The 18596-nt window shown below is 43.7% G+C and overlaps 1 protein-coding gene across 1 annotated transcript in view; it reads left to right on the top strand.

Moving 5' to 3' along the window:
• gria1a (glutamate receptor, ionotropic, AMPA 1a) overlaps nucleotides 1-18596 on the top strand; it is a 69079-nt gene that overhangs the window by 11627 nt on the left and 38856 nt on the right. The window contains 7 exon segments of the mRNA XM_062394143.1: nucleotides 3734-3973; nucleotides 8907-9091; nucleotides 12150-12203; nucleotides 15962-16120; nucleotides 16531-16698; nucleotides 17621-17725; nucleotides 18450-18560. Of these exon segments, the coding sequence (XP_062250127.1) occupies nucleotides 3734-3973; nucleotides 8907-9091; nucleotides 12150-12203; nucleotides 15962-16120; nucleotides 16531-16698; nucleotides 17621-17725; nucleotides 18450-18560 (1022 nt within the window).

The raw sequence follows: 18596 nt of genomic DNA on the forward strand, positions 1-18596 counted from the left end.
GTGTGTTTACTGAGCCAACGTGCTCAGAAGACCTTCCTCATATTGATTCTTGCAGAGCCGGTTGTGCGTTCCCCCAAATGTACATTGGAACAATTGTTTTGCGATTGCTCTCCGTACAATTCAGGCTAATTCCATTGATTTCTTCTTTTTATCTTTGTTTTGACACATCAAGCAATGAAGAGCAATTGAATAAAATACCCCACATTCACATAAAGGAGCTGCGCTGTAATATTCAGTCCTACACACAGGTTAGTGGGCGGCTCCAGTGGAGCAGCAGGGAGGCACCAGGCTCAAGGGCACCTTGAAGCCTCTGTCTTACACATCCATATATATCTGGCTAATATTGACATTTCATTTATCATGACCAGTCACATAGTCTCACTTTGAAACCAGCATATCTCCTCCTGTCCACAAGTAGAGAAAATCTATCCGTCTATGTCTTTTACTTCTTGCATCCGATTTTACAGCTTCGTTGTAAATGCATATGATCAAGTCACACTCAGACTTCTTTGTGGAGTGAACCGGTGATGTTTCAGAGGCAGTGTGTGATTTAGTGCTGGGCTTTTTAAACATTCATAGCCTGTATGAAGGATGCAGCGTTGCCTAACGCCCTCCCATCATCCTCAACTTCAGATTCAGGAGCAACTGTCATAAACACGCCCTCTTTGCAGCCGGCACAGACACGCCTGTCGTTTGATATTTGGCTCATGCTAAGCAGAGGAACAGCTGCAGGGCACAGGAAACAGAGCACAGGGAAGACAGTAACTGCGTGAGTTGTTTCTGACAGCTCCTCCTGTTGTGCTACTATCTGTCCCTTCAGGACTTGAGTTCCCTTCCTCTCTTTTCCTGCTGACCAAAAACTCTTCAGCCACACCGAATGCAAATCGACTCATTGTTCATTCATAGGAAAAGTTTACAGCAGGTGAATACTTCGACTCAGGGGACTGTACCACTGGAGCGCCCGCGCATCTGTATGCATATGCTGAATGCTATTGTTGACTCTTGGAAATTGGTAAGATTTGTTGGGAGTGTAAGTAAGAATGCCGTGCTGTGGAACTCAGCTGCAAATCTCCCCATTTTTCCGATATTATCGAAGGATTTTGCAAAGCAGAGTGAGTTTTGCAAATTTGCCAATTCCTCAGGGGGAAGGCTAATTATGACAAAATGTCCACTCACTCAGAATTATTCCCACTCCATCTTTCAAAAGTCCTTTAGCAGCTCCGAGCTACTGTAATCCCTTGCTGTTGCCCAGGCAACCTCAGCCCTGTCGCCGTGGCAGCTGTGGCTTGTGGACGAGGAGACACGGAGTGCCAGGGTGGACAGGTGTTGCCGGGGTCTTCAAGATAATTTCCGCTGCCTCTGCCCTGCCTCAAATGTCGTTACTCAGCTGGAGCTTCGGTAAGAAGCCGCGCACAACGCAAACACAGCGCTCGCCCCGCCGCTCCGCTTATTCTGCTATCTGAAGTGAGGCCGCTGAGTTACACTAATGGTCTGTGTCTCGTCGTGTCGGATCGGACGAGGCACATGGTTCTCTTGCCAACTCGGAGCAGGAGGTCCCTGCCACATGGCTGCATGTTGGTTTTTTTTTTTTCCGTTTCCGTCAGACATACTGTAGGTATGAGAAATGACTCATATTCACTGAAACGTGGTAACCTGCTGCAGGGCAGAGTAATGGGACACCGCACAAAAAGTCAAACAAGCTCTCATTACCTTTTATCCAAGCAGAACATGGGATCACCTCTGAAATTGGTCCTAGAAAATGGTGAGGGGAAATATGATGTGTGCTGGTGGAAGGCAATAGCTGAGAGAGGGTCCATTTACCAACAGCAGTGTGTGCAGACCATGGAGGAGAGATAGGTCTGTTACTGAGTCAGTGTGGCGAGGCGCAAAATGTCTATTTCAGGGCCTTTTTTTAAGTAGGGTGAGTCACCAGGCTTTTGGAGCACTAGTGTCTGCATATGTGTGTGTGCACATGTATTTTTATGTGATACCCGCTCTCCCTCTGTCTCCGTCATCCGTGCCTCCATGGAGGGTGCATGTCTGTGACAGGTTAGGCGTTTTGGGTGCGGGCCATCTTCTCTCCATTTTTTCCCCTGGCGCCTAGCAGCGAGCTGGCCCTCGAACGAGGGACAGGCAGAGACTTCAATCTGTTTGGTAAATAGTGAGTCGAGTAAGGCCCACCCATCAGCACAGCACAGGAACTAGCCCAGGTCAGACCTGCGCGTGAATAGGTAGGATGCTGCTTTGAAACCACGTAGAGGATACACCTCTGTCTATGTAAATTAGCTATTTTGAGATATTAGAGGGTGAGAGGAAAGTGTGAGTTTGAGCAGTGACAGGCAGACAATGAGAGAAAGAGAAATGGACAGAACGAGGTAGAAAAGCAAATGAGAGACGGGAGCCGCCTCCTGCTGCCAGTAAAATGTCAATGGAACCCTGGGGATGCATTGATTAACCTCTCTGCGCCTAATCTACCTTCGCCTCCACCACCTCTCACTGAAGGCAACCAAACAGACTGGTGGTTCACAGATGGACCAACGGGCCAACTTTGCATAAACATGTCACAGAGCGGCAAAAGCTAAGGAAAGTTAATTTCAGCTGAAGATTGTTGAAAACGTCTGTACTGCTTTTAGTTAAATTTAGGCTACATCCATAGAGGTACATGTTTGATCTCGGTCAAGGGTTCTGTATCACTTCAAAGTCCATACAAACACACCTGAAAACGCTGTTTGTCTCCTACACACGTATGCAGTTGTATCATTGTGAAATGCAGATTTGAACTGCCCACATCTGTTAGATTACATTACATTACATTACATGTCATTTAGCTGACGCTTTTATCCAAAGCGACTTACATTTTTAGAACACTCATCATTTTTATGAGGGGCCATCTAGGGGTTCAGTATCTTGCCATGGACACTTAGGCATGCAGATGGGATAGAGTGGGATTCGAACCGGCAACCTTCTTGTTGCAGAGCACCTGCTCTATCCCCTAGGCCACGCTAGATGGTTGTGATAGATCCATGTTGTGTTCTACACTGGAAGCTGAGGCTAATGCCAGTGGTTTTCTTCTGGGAGAGGGTCATGGGATTGGAGCCTGAAGAATCAGCGGCTCTAAAACATTCAATTCAATATAAGGTGTGACTTACACTTACGCAATTCATTTGTAACTTATTTTCCTCTTGAACTGCTTTGTCTATAAAACAATCATCATAATTTTTAAAGCCAAAGGTTTTGTCCTAATACTTTTTAAAAACCTTTTTTTTTGTCGAATCAATATTATCAACCCCAAACACATTTAATATAAGGCTGAAACAAATTTACACATTGATGTTGGTGTAAATAACCAACTAACAGATTTCGCTCTGACTCATTTCAGCTTTAATTTGATACCAATTGACAATCAGATAAAAAATGTAGGACACATTGTGAAATGTCTTGATTTATTCATTTAAAATTACCATTATCAGTACCAAACAATGTTGTGTTTTATGGTTTTGTCTTAATAATAGAAACGTTGTGGGTGTGCAATGCTGCAAAATGCCTACTTGAAGGAAAGAGGTTCTTTTCATTTTGCTGTGTCTCACTATAATTGCCTCGGCGTTCACTTTCGGTCTAACCTGCATTTTCCTCACTTCAATGAAAATATTCCATAATCCTCCACTCTGGAAAGTCTTGAGAATAACCAACCTCTTGTCTCCTCTCCCCTCTTTTCTCTCTCCTCTCGCTACAGTTTGCTCTCAGTTCTCCAAAGGTGTGTACGCCATCATCGGCCTGTATGACAGAAAGACAGTCAACATGCTCATGTCCTTCTGCGGAGCGCTGCACGTCTGCTTCGTCACGCCGTCCTTCCCCATCGAGACGGCCAACCAGTTCGTCATCCAGCTGAGGCCCGAGCTGCAGGACGCTCTGGTGGGTGTCATCGACCACTACGGCTGGACCAAGTTTGTCTACATGTACAGCTCGGATTCAGGTAAGATTATATTTATTTAGGATTTATTTCAAATTGATGAAATCACTTTTTTGAAGTGGACGTTCAAAATTCCATGTGAATTTATTAGATGTAAGTCAAATGTGCCGTTGTACTCCACGCACACAAAGAGAGTCAGAGCCTGCACCAGTCGGTAAACCAACCCCCATTAGTCGTCTTCAGATTGCCATGGCGACAGCAATGGGGTCAATCGTAGCCATTGTGCAGACACGCGCAGCCATCGGAACAATTCTTCTCGACCATCAGCCTTGTACAGATAACAAACACATAAAAGAAGTATTGACCCGCAGTGATAATCTCACAATGGAACAAAAGATGAGCAGCCCTCCCTAGTGACCAGTGCCGCAGCAGTCAGTAATGTCAGAAAAAAAGAAAAACACAAAAAGTGCTGCAGACTGTTAATAACACTTCTGCAGAGGAAGGCACAAATAAAGTAGCACACCTGTCAGCCCCCGGCACCTTCCTTGTTCACTCCTCTCTAACCAATCAGCTGTACCCTTCCCATAATGCCATGCCATCTGCACCAGGTGTTGAGAGTTTTGGAGCTTGACCGTGATGCGTGTGTGTGGACCCAAAAGCAGGCCCACTTTCAATATGTGTGTACTTCTTGCAGACACATATTTGCATGCTACTGCTCGAGGGCTTAGTGGAACTTTTATCCACTGATGTGTTTGAGTTGAGTGAGATAAATAAGCAAGCTTAAGTCAGCTTTAAAAGACAGATGCCATCATGTCACTCCTCACAGCGCACAGTGTTGACGAGGGAGATTTCACAGTGGCCTCCAGCCCTATTGATGTGTGACGGCTGTGGCGTCACACACGTCCCACAGATATTTTTAATCTTCTGTGATCCCTTCATTATCCACTCACAAACTGTTTGGGTGTTTATGTGTATATATGTGTGTGTGTGTGTGAGTGTGTGTGTGTGTGTGCAGGGTCACCCCTGTGTGATTGAGTGGTGGGATGGAGCCAGTGGAATCCATATCAGTAGTCTTCTGTTGCCTGGATACTACGCTGCAGTCACCTTTCCTACAGGGTTATTTTAAGCCTTTAAAGAAAAATCATATTGACTTGTGATGAATTTGTCGTGTGTGTGTGTGTGTGTGTGTGTGTGTGTGTGGGTGGGTGGGTGGGGGGCTGTCTGTTCTACCTCGTAATATTTCCTATGAACAGGCTGGAATTTTCTCTGATTTCTGCTCTTACATATTTTTATTAGATATATATTCATATTCTTAATGTTCCCCGTGCTTTTGTCAATTATCTGAAGCGGATAAGGAAGTGCACATATACCAAAGACATTACCACTTAACTGCCATCTCCAGAGCTTTAGCATCTTCCTATTACCTTCTTTTCTTCTTCTAACATCTGTCTTGCTGTCTTACCGTGCAGCATCGGTTAATAAAAGTGCCTCTTGTTTTTACTTTCAAAAGCCAACAACAGGAAAGCAAATTTGATAGGCCATTAAACCTATCATAAACAATTTTCAGGTTATGGTTTCCGAAAGTGTTGTTTTCTCCCCCCTCGATTGCCCGGTTCCCAGGTCTCTGTGTAGTGCCTCTGGCCAAAAGAGTGCTTATGACAGCCAGATTCCATTATGATATAATTCTCTTCCAGAATGCCTTTAGAGGACCATTTTCTCCATGGCTTGTCCTACGAGCCTTTCTGTCAGCCGGGCTCTGATTTATAGGGGAGCGTCAGCACATAGCTACATTTAAAGAGAAGAGAGTATGTTCAATGCAAAAACAGCCAGCAGGAAAGGGGGAAGGAGGGAGGGGAGGAATAAATAAATAAATAAATAAATAATCAGATGGAAGATATGGAGTGAAATGAATTGTTGCAGTCCAGCCACAGTGGTAACATTGAAGGAAAGTGGACTCCAGCTCTGTCTGTAATGCATTTCAGCACAGAGCATGTTCAGCACAAAGCGTTAATGAGATTCAAACACTAATTTTAGCTCATCTTGACTGCTGCTCAGCTGTGTGCTCAGGTGCGGGGACATAATTTACATAGTGCAGAACCAGTTTCACAAACAAATGAAAGTGTAAAGATGAGAGGAGAGATGGACGATGATTAAAATGGAAGCAACAAAGGGATAAAAGAATAAAATGAAGTGAACCGCTTTAGACACGGCCTCCTTTTCGAAACGGAGCTGTCCATGGTGCTGAAACCTCCTGCTAAATGCCGGCAGCACTCAAGTGGACTATTTACATTTTTAAAACACAGACATAAAAGATGCAACAATCTCAATTTTGACAATGCACCCACAAGATGATTCAGTCGAGATGCAGAACGACTGACTTGGCATCCAAACCACAGATTTTGAAGTGGCAGAAACACGCGTGATCACACGTGACTTCAGAATAAAGAGAGACATGGACACAGACTGCAGGCCCCGCTTGTTGGTGGAATGTTTTGCACAGACAGCACAACACGTTAAATAAGGACCCATCTCTCATTTATTTTAATTTACTTTAATTTGGTGTTTTCTTTCTTTTTCTTTATTGTATTGTGAAACATCCTCAGTGTTTCTAGAGTTGCTCTTCATGGCTGTGGTTGTTTAACAAAACAAATTTAATGTTAAATATAAAAAAACAAGAAAATATTTGCCACATTCCAATCGCTGTTCCTTTCATACTACATGAGTCTACGATTTCAGATGATACTGTGGAGGAGAATTCCACTGACCAGTGTCTAAGGTAGTGGAAATCCCCTGACTAGGTGTCTCACTGCTATGACCTTGATAAGGATGGAACCATTATTTGGTGATGTTTTTCTTCCAACTGGTACCACGGACGGACGGACACAGCAGATAACACACAGAGGCTGATCTCATGTTTTTCATGTCTTCTTATTTTTCATATCATGTCTTATGAAACGCCCCTTGGTATAAGTTCTGGCTTTTGTGAACTTGCGGCCAGTTGTTCCATTTTGAGCACCCGTGCTTGTTGTGTAAACTCTGCAGACCTTACTATTATAAAGACTCAAAGGCAACTCCAGTCTGAGAATTTCATTGATTCAAATCTCCAGATGAATTTCCATCACAATAAATATGAACCATCTTTGATATTTACGATTCAAAGTCAGGTAGGCTCAGATTCAGTTGGTTACATTAAGATTATGTCTGTTAGACCCATCACAATATTTTATAATTTGACTAAATCATCTGCTCCCATTAGCGTTATATCAGCGACGCCCCTACGGTCATCAGTAGGGCTCTATCAGACCCCAAATCAGCCTGATGAACCTCCAGTGTGCAGACGACATAAAGCAGGACTCAGCTCCATTCAAAGACATTTTTCCATTCTCCTCAGCGCCTACTGACCTTATTCACGGCCATGATTAACTGCCTCCTATGTTCCCACGTCCATCATCGGTTTCACAGCTACTATTAAACCTGTCAGCACCAAGGGTCACAACTATTGACTCATGAGCAACAGTGAATAGAAAGAATCACTGACAGGTGCCATATGTCACGATGCACCTTTCCAGTAAGGCTCTAAAACACCCTGTGCATCATTTAACTTCCAACCCCACTGCATTTTTTTGTTTGTCCAATTTATTTACATATTCTGTGTTGTGGTCATATGTGGAGGTGACACACCATCCATCTTTTTATGTCTTAATGACCTGGTGTCAAACAGGCAGCACAAATTGCCTGGAGAGCAGCTGGCGTGCATTCTAATAAAGCCCGGCAATCATCTTTCAGAGGTGGTGACTGCATCTCTCATTCTTCTTCTGACAGCCTCTATGTTGTGTTTGTTGTTGTGGATGAGCCATTTTTACATTTGCTCAATATGCATAAGAAGCCTCTACGAATGTGAACAGACAAGCATGGACGATATGCAAAACACACTGCGTATAGGCTCACAGTGGCTCTAGCAGTGTTTGCCAGCTCAGTGTAAATAAAAAACAAATGTGGCTACATCGTGTATTAGTTAACATTTCAAAATTTTGTAATTGCTATAATTCATTTGGGTAATGGCTGCCAGTCTGCTGCGGGTGACATTTTTTATTTATTTATTTACGCTGTGGAACAACAGCGCATGCCAGCTCGGGAAGAATCTGATTGGTCTGCTGCCAAAAGCGAAGGAGTACAACAGTGAGTCAGATTGTAAATCAGAGCTCAAGATCAATGTGTTCGCTAATCGCCTTTTATTTCCTGACTTAGCGTGAGCCCCTAGCTCATTGGCTGCTCTGCCTCGTTCTCCGCCATGTTGGCGGTCTCAGTAGCGTATCAGTGACAGTGTAATTGAGTAGCGGCACCTGTAATGGTGCTTGGAGGGCGTAATGCATGCTGTGTGTGTGTAGCTTGCAATGATGTGCCGGCTGAATAGTTGTTGGTGTGAAAGTGGTGATTACTGCGCTGTATGAGTTGGAAAAGCACACCTGTACATGTCGGGGTGTTTAATGGACTGTCGTACACGCTAGATTATATCACTGAAGCTACAGGGAAGATGCTGATGGAAATGCAAACCACTAACGCTTTGCTTTTCTGCACAGCTTCTGTTTCATCCTCAACTTATTCTAATTTATCTTTCAACTCATATTATAACTACATAGAGTAACATCAACCTGCATCTATTTGTGTCATGCTCAGTCTCGCCTTTAGGGTTGGATGTTATTTGCGTTTTTTCTGATACCGATGCCAAATTTATATCAGATTCAGATGTATGAGCAGTGATGTTTGTTGTCTATAAGCAAGTCAACTATTTCAGGGCTGAGGGCAGGCACTGGAATCTGCATTGTGATTCGGAGTTAATTGCAATTTGTCATTCATCACTTCATTCATCTTTTGGTGTAAATACTTTTGGTGTAAATTCCCAGAGATGTGGCTCCTGGAGTTCCTCTTCACTGCAATTTTAGATCCTTTTTAATTTTTGCCACTGAGTTTCAGCTCTTCTCATTCTTCTCACCAGGCCTGTCGGTGCTGCAGAAGGTTCTGGACACAGCAGCGGAGAGGAACTGGCTGGTGACCTCGGTGAACGTGGAGACCATGACGGAGGCCTCGTTCTTGAAAGTGTTTCAGGATCTGGACAAGAGGAAGGAGGGCCAGATCATCATCGACTGTGAGACCGAGAGGCTCACTGGCATCCTCAGGAAGGTAAAAAGCATTTCTCTGCACTGTTTCTGCAAAATGCAATCATGACTATAATGACATTTTATTAGTTTTCAGCCTGCACATTAAAATAAAGAGACTTCCTCAAAATAAAATATTGAAAAGCACACACTTAAAGAGCAAGGCTGTGCATGTTTGAATCTGATGGACAAAGGAGAGAGATGCAGTTGGGAAAGAAAGACGGGCTGTAGATGGGAAGTGGGGGCTGGTTGGCGGTCTCTGCTCTTGTGTTTGGTCTCCTGGAGAATTAAGGACAGGAGCGATAAATAACACAGCATTGGCATTTGGAGTCGGCAGTTCTTCTTTGATAGCATCATCACTCACTCACCACTGTACTATTGAAAGGGAAAAGGATCTTGGTGTCCTCCCATGAATAGAGATCCAATCATAGCTTAGCAACGGTAACTAGGCATGGCAGTACTGGCTTTGGATTTCACAGTATGTGGATGAGGTGTGCATGGGGCCGTGAGAGGTAGACTCAGCTGCGTATTTTATTTGTAACTTGAAGCATCACCTCTGTATGTAAACAAGCTTAAAAAGGATATGTGTCTAATGTACTCTGCGTCTTTTTATTTATTATTTATTTTGGCAGGCAAGACGGACAAGCTAATCTTATCTTATTTTATCAAAAGCAATTTGTACAGACTTTTAATTTGTTAAGAAACTTAGTCTTCATAGTGACAAACAGCTGCCTGTTCCTTTATCTAGTACATTATCACAGCCTCCAACAGCCATGTTTGTAGCTTTCAGAAACACTCGCCTATGTGCTGCCCTCTAGTGGATGTATTACTTAGCAAATTTGCCAACGTAAAGAACGCATCTCTTAGCGGACACATTTCTTTTTGCAGGGAAAGTCAAAATAAGTTATGTGCATGACACACACACTGACTTACACCAATCCATAGCCTTACCTTCTTCCCCCGTAATAGAGATAAGACCCCAAAATGTGAATGTTTAAACCGGTCTAGGCCGCACCCACACAAACTCACACACACAGACACACACACACACACACACAAACACACACACACACACACACAAACAAACACACACACACACACAGTCCCCATCTGGATGTGTAGGCTCTGTCTGCTCTCCGTGAGCGTTATTGATGGCCCAGTGTCTACAGTTAAGGTTATTGCATGAGTTCTCACCAGTTTACAGGAGCGGCGCCTGAGACGCTCTCCATTCAGACGGCCGCCATCAATCACCCACCTCTGCGTCACTCTCACTTCTGCCTCTTTTGCCCTTTAGACTCACTCCTGCGCTCATCTCATACCGTACACAGATTCTCACACGATAGAGTCGCCGACAGTATCCTGAGGGTGACCTCTCATGTAACCTGCATGTTGATGTCGTCTCCTCGGAGAGCATCGATTGTGACAGAAGAGCCACCTCAGAGTGTGCTTTTCTGAAGAGAGTCGGAAAGAAAATGACCCGTTCTCTCGGGGGCTGAACTCTGAATGACTCCTTAAATCTTTATGAATAATTAAAATGCTACTCGCTTCCAAAACATTTCCATTTGACAGTCCAATGTGGCAGTAATGTGTGCGTATCCCCACGGTGTCGGGTGTGTGTCTCCCCCCCACTCCCTCAAAATGTTCCTCGCCCGGGGCTCAGCCGCGAGGCCCGCCTTGTGCTAGGGTCACCATTAATAACAAATGCCACCGTCTGTCATGACCTGCAGCATCATTTCACACACTCACACAAAAAAGAGTACACTAGACAAAGTAATCACCCGGGCGAAACACTAACGGAGAGGAGAGGAGAGGAGACGACGGAATTCTTTATCCCCCGTGATAATTAGATGGTGCATGGCTTTACATCAGTGCTGCCCACTTGGCCTTATTTCATGTGACGGCCCAGTATGCTGTGATGACACATGTACACACTACAGCGCATGGCGGGCTCAGGCTCAGCCGAGAGTGCCACCAGCCCCCCCACCACCATTCTGTTACTACATGTAAATGTCAGTCAGAGTGAATAAATCAGCCCTGGCACCACACACCTCAGTGTGTTGTTTTAACTGCGCTGACCTGTAGGTGGTCAGCTGACCTGTAGGTGGTCAGCTGACCTGCGTCGCCCGCAGTTGGAGAGTGACAGCGGTTGCAGGCGGAAGAGAGATGGAGTGTACAGTAGGTGGGAGGCGGGGGCTTGTGTACAGTTCAGCCCTGACAGCTAGTAACTCGATGATATTGTTAGACCACGAGCGGTTCCAGGGAAGTGGAGTATTGTGTGTTTTTTAAACATTAGATCAAAGATCAAACCAGAGCTCTCAGGGGAACCACGGTGGAAACAGAGTAGGAGGGGGAGGGAAGCAAATACAGTGTGTACAGTTTGTGTTTACAAATAAGATCACTAATTGCACATTTTCTGACAGGTTTACTTGTATTAAAGATTAATTTATTCATTAATTTCCAAGTACTTTTCTTGAGTCAATTGATGCTACTGCTATTTTTATTCCTTTTCAAGCCTGTGTCTTTAAAGGGCCTGACTAAACTTCATATGTTGATACATTGTAGTTCAAATATTTAAGGGATTTAATTAATTGAGTGGCTATTTTAATATATGAATAAGTGATGTGTGGTCTGGCCGAAGGCAACACAGTTGTAAGAAATGACTACTTTAATACCTTTCATCACCGAGGAGAGGGGAGGAACGGCAGAGGAGATGAGAGGAGGAGCAGGAGAGGAGAGAAAACGAGAGAGACAGGAGGAAACAGCAGAGGTGACGGAGCATAGGAAAGGTTTCTAACTGACTCCAGAGCTGTCATTCTCTTTAAGCTACTTTGTCTGTATGGAGCTGGTAATCTGTTAATATGCCACCGCACAGATTTACACTGACATTTGTGAAGTTGCTCGCCCTTTTATACAGCAGATTGTTCCATTTTCACTCTCTCTGCTCCGATTTCTTTTCTGTCTGTTTTGCACAAGGTCAAATTCCGTACACTGTAGCAGGCTCGCTGCTGAGACGCTGTCAAACACCTCCCCTAGCTCTCTTACTTACTCTTATTCTGTATTTCTCTTCCACCTTTGTGTTCCAGATTGTCGAACAGGGCAAGAATGCTAAGAGCTATCACTACATCCTGGCTAACCTGGTAAGGAAATATAATATCGCTGCATTTTATCTTTTTCTTTCGATTTCTTTGGAGGTTCTCTATGCTAACCAATCAGATGAATATATGTTAAATGTGGCTTTTATCAGGATTCCAGATGTTCTATTGTTACCTGTTCAAACGAGTTACATGTACCTAATGTTTCATGCTCAAAGTGTATTGTCTCAAGTATTTCATGCTACTTTATTCCATTTTCCTCTTCAGCTACACTGTATGTTCTTTCCCCTGCGCTGTCAAACCTGCATACATAACAGTAGCACACTAGTAGACCTTCCAGTGAAGCAGAAGTGGGGACACTGTGACAGCCAGGCACAGAAATCTATGCAGACACACCGTGACAGAAAAAGGGTCTGGGAGCCAATCTATGCAAGTTTATATACATTAGCCCCCTTTGTCTGCTGCCATTCTCTCAGTGCACGTGTCACGCAGACCCCTGCAGCACTGTTCAGTCTCCCTGAATGCAACAAGATGAAGAGAAAATTGACATCAACAGAAGCTGCAATAATAACAGCATTAATATGCAGCTGCTGGCCTGAACAATTTCTCACTGCTGGGCTTTTAGATTAGCTCAATCTCTCTTGTCTGGCCAGTTTGCCAGATTTAATTTTAAATGATAAGACTTGCAGGGTAATAACAGCTGATAGGCAAAGTGGCTACCGTCATTTATAATGGGCCCATTAAAAGGTTTGTGCAAAATAAGGTCCTTTTTTTTTTTATGTGTCTGCACCTTTTCATAATTTTTGTAATTTACTTACTTGTGCGTCTATCTGCGGCTTGGAGTGTGTATATGAAAAACAGAGCATAGTGTGAGGACGTCATTTAAGTACATACCTGAAAGTCGTCTCCTTGATTTTCTTTATGCTGCACATTCCTGTAATCAAGGAAAACATCTGTCCCTGGTCAGGTTCGGACACAGAGTTTTTCCCAGTTTTCTCTCAGGCTTGGTAACACTCTAATGTGGAACCAGCACCAGCATCTCAGAACCAAAACGACTCTTCGGGGGCCACACGTCAACCCCGTCTCTGTGTTGTAGATCAGCTGTGGCCTTTACACTCTCTAAGTTCTGTGAAGCCCCGAGAAACCAGCAGTAAACACAACTAAATACCCGTTTTACCTGTAGCTTTGATCGTCTCTGCTCCCTGGGCAAAAGTTGTGTAGCAAACTGAAAACACGCCACCACGTGGGCAGAGGGACACACATGTCCTGCTCTTTGCACTTACAGCGATATGTGAGACCGACTTATAGATCAGAAAAGGATGCTGTTACTACACTATATCTTTACATAGCACATATGCGTTGGCTGTTGTATTTAAGGTTATAACCCTATATATATATAATCTTTAAATGTGGCTACAATAACTGTCTGCTCCATCTACAGGGTGGGAAAGCATAGTTTCTATAGTAACCTCTCCCGCTGACTGCACTACATTAGCTCATACATGGAGCAGGAAAAAAGACGACTCTGTGTGTTCAGCTGAGAAATATGGACACCTTGCAACAGACAGGTACATTAGGGAGACAGCGGTGGGAGGGGGATGGGGGGACTAGGGCTCAATCCAGTTTCACCCCTTCTCCCCACCCCTTGTTTTCAAGGGTTATCTTGCACCTTGAAAAGGAGTTACAAGGGGTAGTTGTTGTAAATGGGACAGCCCTTAAAGAAGCTGTCACGTCGTCAGAAGTCATCGCGATAAACTATTACGTCATCAGTATTCGTCGCGGGGGGGGAATTATGTCAAAATACGGGATTATTGTGCAAAAATCTGTAACAACGATGTAACGTTAGCATGCTATCTACGAAGAAATTGGCAGGTGTGAAAAAATATCCATACTACATTGAAACAATATTGAAATGACAATTCTTATTTTCATTTTTTGATCCCTTTTAATGGAGAAACGTTACATTTGTGGGGCTCTCGAGTATCTTGCTGGTGATTTGCAGGGAATTCTTAGAAATTTCAATAGCCCATCGTTTGAAGTGCAGATCTGAAACCTCTCTATTTCGAGGGCTGTGAAGCCCTAACACAGTTGCCCCTGACCCTTCATCCAAAAAAGAATTGGGAAACATTCTTCGTTTCCATTTGTACACTCGTGAGGAGCATGGAGCCATTTTGTCCACGTTGACAGGCGACCACCTCTACTTGACTTCTTTTCCCTTTCTGTGAGGATATATGAAGATCAGAGGAAGTAAGCAAATATGGCTTCGCAAAAAGTAGCACGGTCAAGAGAGAGCTGCAGCTTCGTCTGACATGAAACAGATATCCTCAGAGCCAGGAAGAGAGGGAAAGAGAGGATGGAGGTTTGTGCTGTCAGACAGATGCCAGTCGAGCGGGAGACGATCCTGTGAGGCACCTCCTCTTCTCGTCTGTCAAAACTTTGCTGTTGAATCTTGACAAATCTTCTCTCCCTCTGCTCCCGCCCATCCCCACTTGTCTGCCTCTTCTTCCCCCCGATGCTAACAGGCAGCCCGCTGAGACACCGAAACCACCTCTCCCACTCCGCTGCCGCTCTAAAAAAACTGTCTCCTCCACGTAATAGTCAGAGGGAAAAACAGGAGATCCCATTACAGCGAATCGCTCCTTTTTCCATTCCGCTTTGCCTGAGGTGTCCCTTGTATTGTTCACAGTGCAGCATAAGGGTTTGATCCCGCCATTGATAACAGTGGCCAACGAGGCCTCGGAGTCTATCATAGATTAGCGGTGGACTGCTCCCGCCATGAAATTAGTTTTCCTATTTTCTTTTCTAACTACTCTCATCCCTCAAGAAAGACTTTACTGAGTGAAAAAGCGGGATTTGTCATTTTCATTACGCAATCAACCATTGCACTTTAGATGGAGGAGTCTAAAACGTTTACCAGAAAGTATACTTTCGAAGGACCCACTGGTTTCCAACATTGTCAGCTTGTGAGCCCAGAAACAAACCAATGCCTACTTGTGACCCCTGATCAGCAACTTTGTTCATCATCATATATAGATATTGAAACAGTCATTCTACAGCTGATACAGTCAGACTCTAATCCAAAGCCAAACAGTGGCTGCACACTCAAAGTAGATGAGAAAAGGCATCCAGACCTTTGTGAACTTACCCTTGCTCCACTTTAAAGGGATTTTTATCCTTTCCATTTCAGATGAAACGTAATAAACATAATGATCCACCTGACATGGGATGGAGAGTTTTAGCTGTTCCAATTTAAATGTATATTAAATGTTGATTGCCAATCAATTTTCAGGCCTGACTCCAAATATAGAAATTGAAGGATCTGGGTCAGTAGTTGTGCTGAACATTTTACTCAAAGCTTTCGTAAGATGGCCATGGTGAACCATGTTAGATTAAAAGAGCCTGTATCTGTCGCTGATTTGCAAGTTTCTTTTTGGGGTGAACTACTGGATACTTTTACATCTTCTGAAAATCCCAATCAAAAGAATGTTCAAGGAAATTATCTGTCTTTAGACTTAGGAACTGCTCACATTTAAAGTCCACTTCACAACCTGTGATCAGTGGTTGCAAATGAACATTGATTTATTTTCAGGGGTCACAAGCCATTTAGCACGATGGCCACTCCAGATAAAACACAATTAGCAGTCGTGAATCTGCCTGAATGGTATCTTGTTTTTCTCTTAGTTGTAAGCATGGTTAATTCCCCTCTGCCAGGCATTTTGAAGAAGAATAGGCGTTATTCATTGTAATCATGTACTCTGCACATTAATAACATTGTCCTTGCCTGTCCTCATCGCTGTCTTCAGGGTTTCCTGGACATCGACCTGACAGACCTGAGGAAAGGTGGGGCAAACATCACCGGCTTCCAGCTCGTCAACAACTCTGAGCCCGGCGTCAGCCGCGTTGTCCAGCAGTGGCTGGACTTTGACAATAAAGACTCCAAAGTGCCCAAGAGTGGACTAAAGGTGTTTGCCCTTCATTCTCCTGTCAATCAACTGTGGAGTTGTGATCACTGATTATCTGTTCCAGGTCACAGTTACCTTGATCGAGAGAGTTGCTTTATTTCCCTGTTCAGTGGGTTTGAGTGGCATATTGGGAAAAGTTATGAAAGGGTTTTCATTAAATTTAGTTTGCAGATAACCCTTCAACCTTTCTGAGTTTGTTGGTTCAGATGAGGGATTTGGGCTGTTAAAAGATTATTGATTTGTATTCCTAACAACCGGCCACCCAGCTGAGATAGGGGATTAATTCCAAATCCAAACATTTGTGTTTAGAAAGTCAAAAACCAGCTAAAATCACCCCTGTTCAGCTTAGACCTTTATCGGTTGTTAATAGTGTTGCTGTTGTTTGAACTGCCTGCTCTCTCTCTTTGCAGTATACTGGCGCGCTAACGTACGACGGGGTGAAAGTCATGTCCACGGCCTTCCAGAATTTAAGGAGACAGAGGATAGACATTTCTCGCAGGGGCAACGCTGGCGAGTGTCTCGCCAACCCACCAGCCCCCTGGGGACAGGGCATAGACATCCAGAGAGCATTGCAGCAGGTCTGCAGCCATACATGGAAACACACTCCTATATGGAGACACATACACATATACCACACATGCACATACATGGGCTGAGGCTCACATTTGCACAAATTCTTGAGTGACACATCAGCTAACAGCTCCTGAATCGGGGCTAGCCGAACAAATTAGGTCTCATTCTGTCGTGTAAAGTTCACATTAAGTCGTTGGAGAGCTCTCCAGTATCAAATGTGACATCATGGCTAGTAAACAAAACCTGCGGGCAGTAACACTCTGCTGTGATCATCATGGAATATGACATCAGCAATTGAGTTTAGAGATGTAATATTTGGGAATGAAAATGCAGGACCGACTAGGAGACTCCTTGATCTCATGCACACACACACACAAACACAATCACACACGCGCAAATCTAAGGAGTAAGCACAATTATTATATTTTTTTCAACTCTATCTTTGCAATGGCACTGTCCTGAGTTCACAGCACAATCTCAATTTTTATTCTGGAACCTTATGTTCTTTGACTATGAATAGTGTATAATAAATGCAATATGTTTGAGAGGGTGAGTGTGTGTGTGTGTGTGTGTGTGTGTGTGTGTGTGTGCGCGTGCACAGCCTGAGGCCCTGTCTGCAGAGTGGCTGTGCAGAGTCCTCTTCCTAGTCAATCTCACCATCTGCCTGCAGATAGACTCGAGATGAAGCCGTGTTCGCTCAATTAACCCCATCACACGGCCAAGACAAACACACCGCACTGTACACATACACGCACACCGTCTGTCATTCACCTCCGCAGGGACCTGGGCACTGTGGAAATTTCACAAATGAATACACAAACGCACCAAAAAACTATACTAAACCTGCATCGCATGTGAGCGTGACATGCAAACACTTGCTGACAGTGCTTGCATGTTGGTAATTCTATATCTGTGACTCCATTACAGGTTCGAATAGACGGATTGACGGGTCACATTCAGTTCAACGAGAAAGGCCGCAGAACCAACTTCACTGTCAGCGTCATGGAACTGGCCCCATCCGGCCCCAAGAAGGTAAGTCTGTATCCTGGGGTGTTAAATTCAAAAACACTTCCTGCCGTATATAACACTGTGGCTGCATGCTATTATCATCATTTTCAAGAAATACCTGGGCCTCTATTTATCTTTTTTATAAGAATTACAATAATAATGCTGTGAAAATGACATTAATGAGAGACTTTCTGCTACTTAGAGTGAAGTGTTAAATGAAGCTTTTATAACAGCTCTCAAGGGATCTCATGATTATTTAGGTGCATAAAAGTAAATTGGCACAGTGGTTCATTTTTTGAAAAAATATTAACTCAATAAAAATTGTTTTCTCATCATTATTATTATTATTTTATTATCTGTATGAAATCCTCCTATCGTCATAATGAAGAAGTATAATCCATATCAATGCATAAAGTGGGATTAGATGATGGAAACCATGAAATCAGGAGGACAAAAATCCTGCTGCAGTGAATTTAGTTCCACATTGAAAATACAAACATTTTAGAGTGACAAAAAAATATGTGTCAGCTTCATTTGTGTTCTTTGCTCAGCTGATAAATAAAGAAAGTGGAATATTTAATGTAGCTTAATTAACTTTTTCCTATTTTAGTGTACATACACTAATTATAAGATTATCATCATGACTAATGATATTTTGCGTCCCTACTTCATTTCGTAAGAGACAGTAGTGGTGTCAGTTTAATAAAAGACAGGTCCTTGATTGTGACTCGTTCCTCTTGACTTGTAGGTCGGCTACTGGAATGAAGATGAGAAGTACGTGACCACGGCGAGCTTCATGCGGGGCAGCAACGAGACGTACGGCCTGCAGAACAGGACCTACATCGTCACCACTATCTTGGTGAGTCAAACAGAGACGTATATCTGGGAGGCAGGT

This window comes from Platichthys flesus, chromosome 8 (genome assembly GCF_949316205.1).
Source record: "Platichthys flesus chromosome 8, fPlaFle2.1, whole genome shotgun sequence".
Taxonomy (NCBI): Eukaryota; Metazoa; Chordata; class Actinopteri; order Pleuronectiformes; family Pleuronectidae; genus Platichthys; species Platichthys flesus.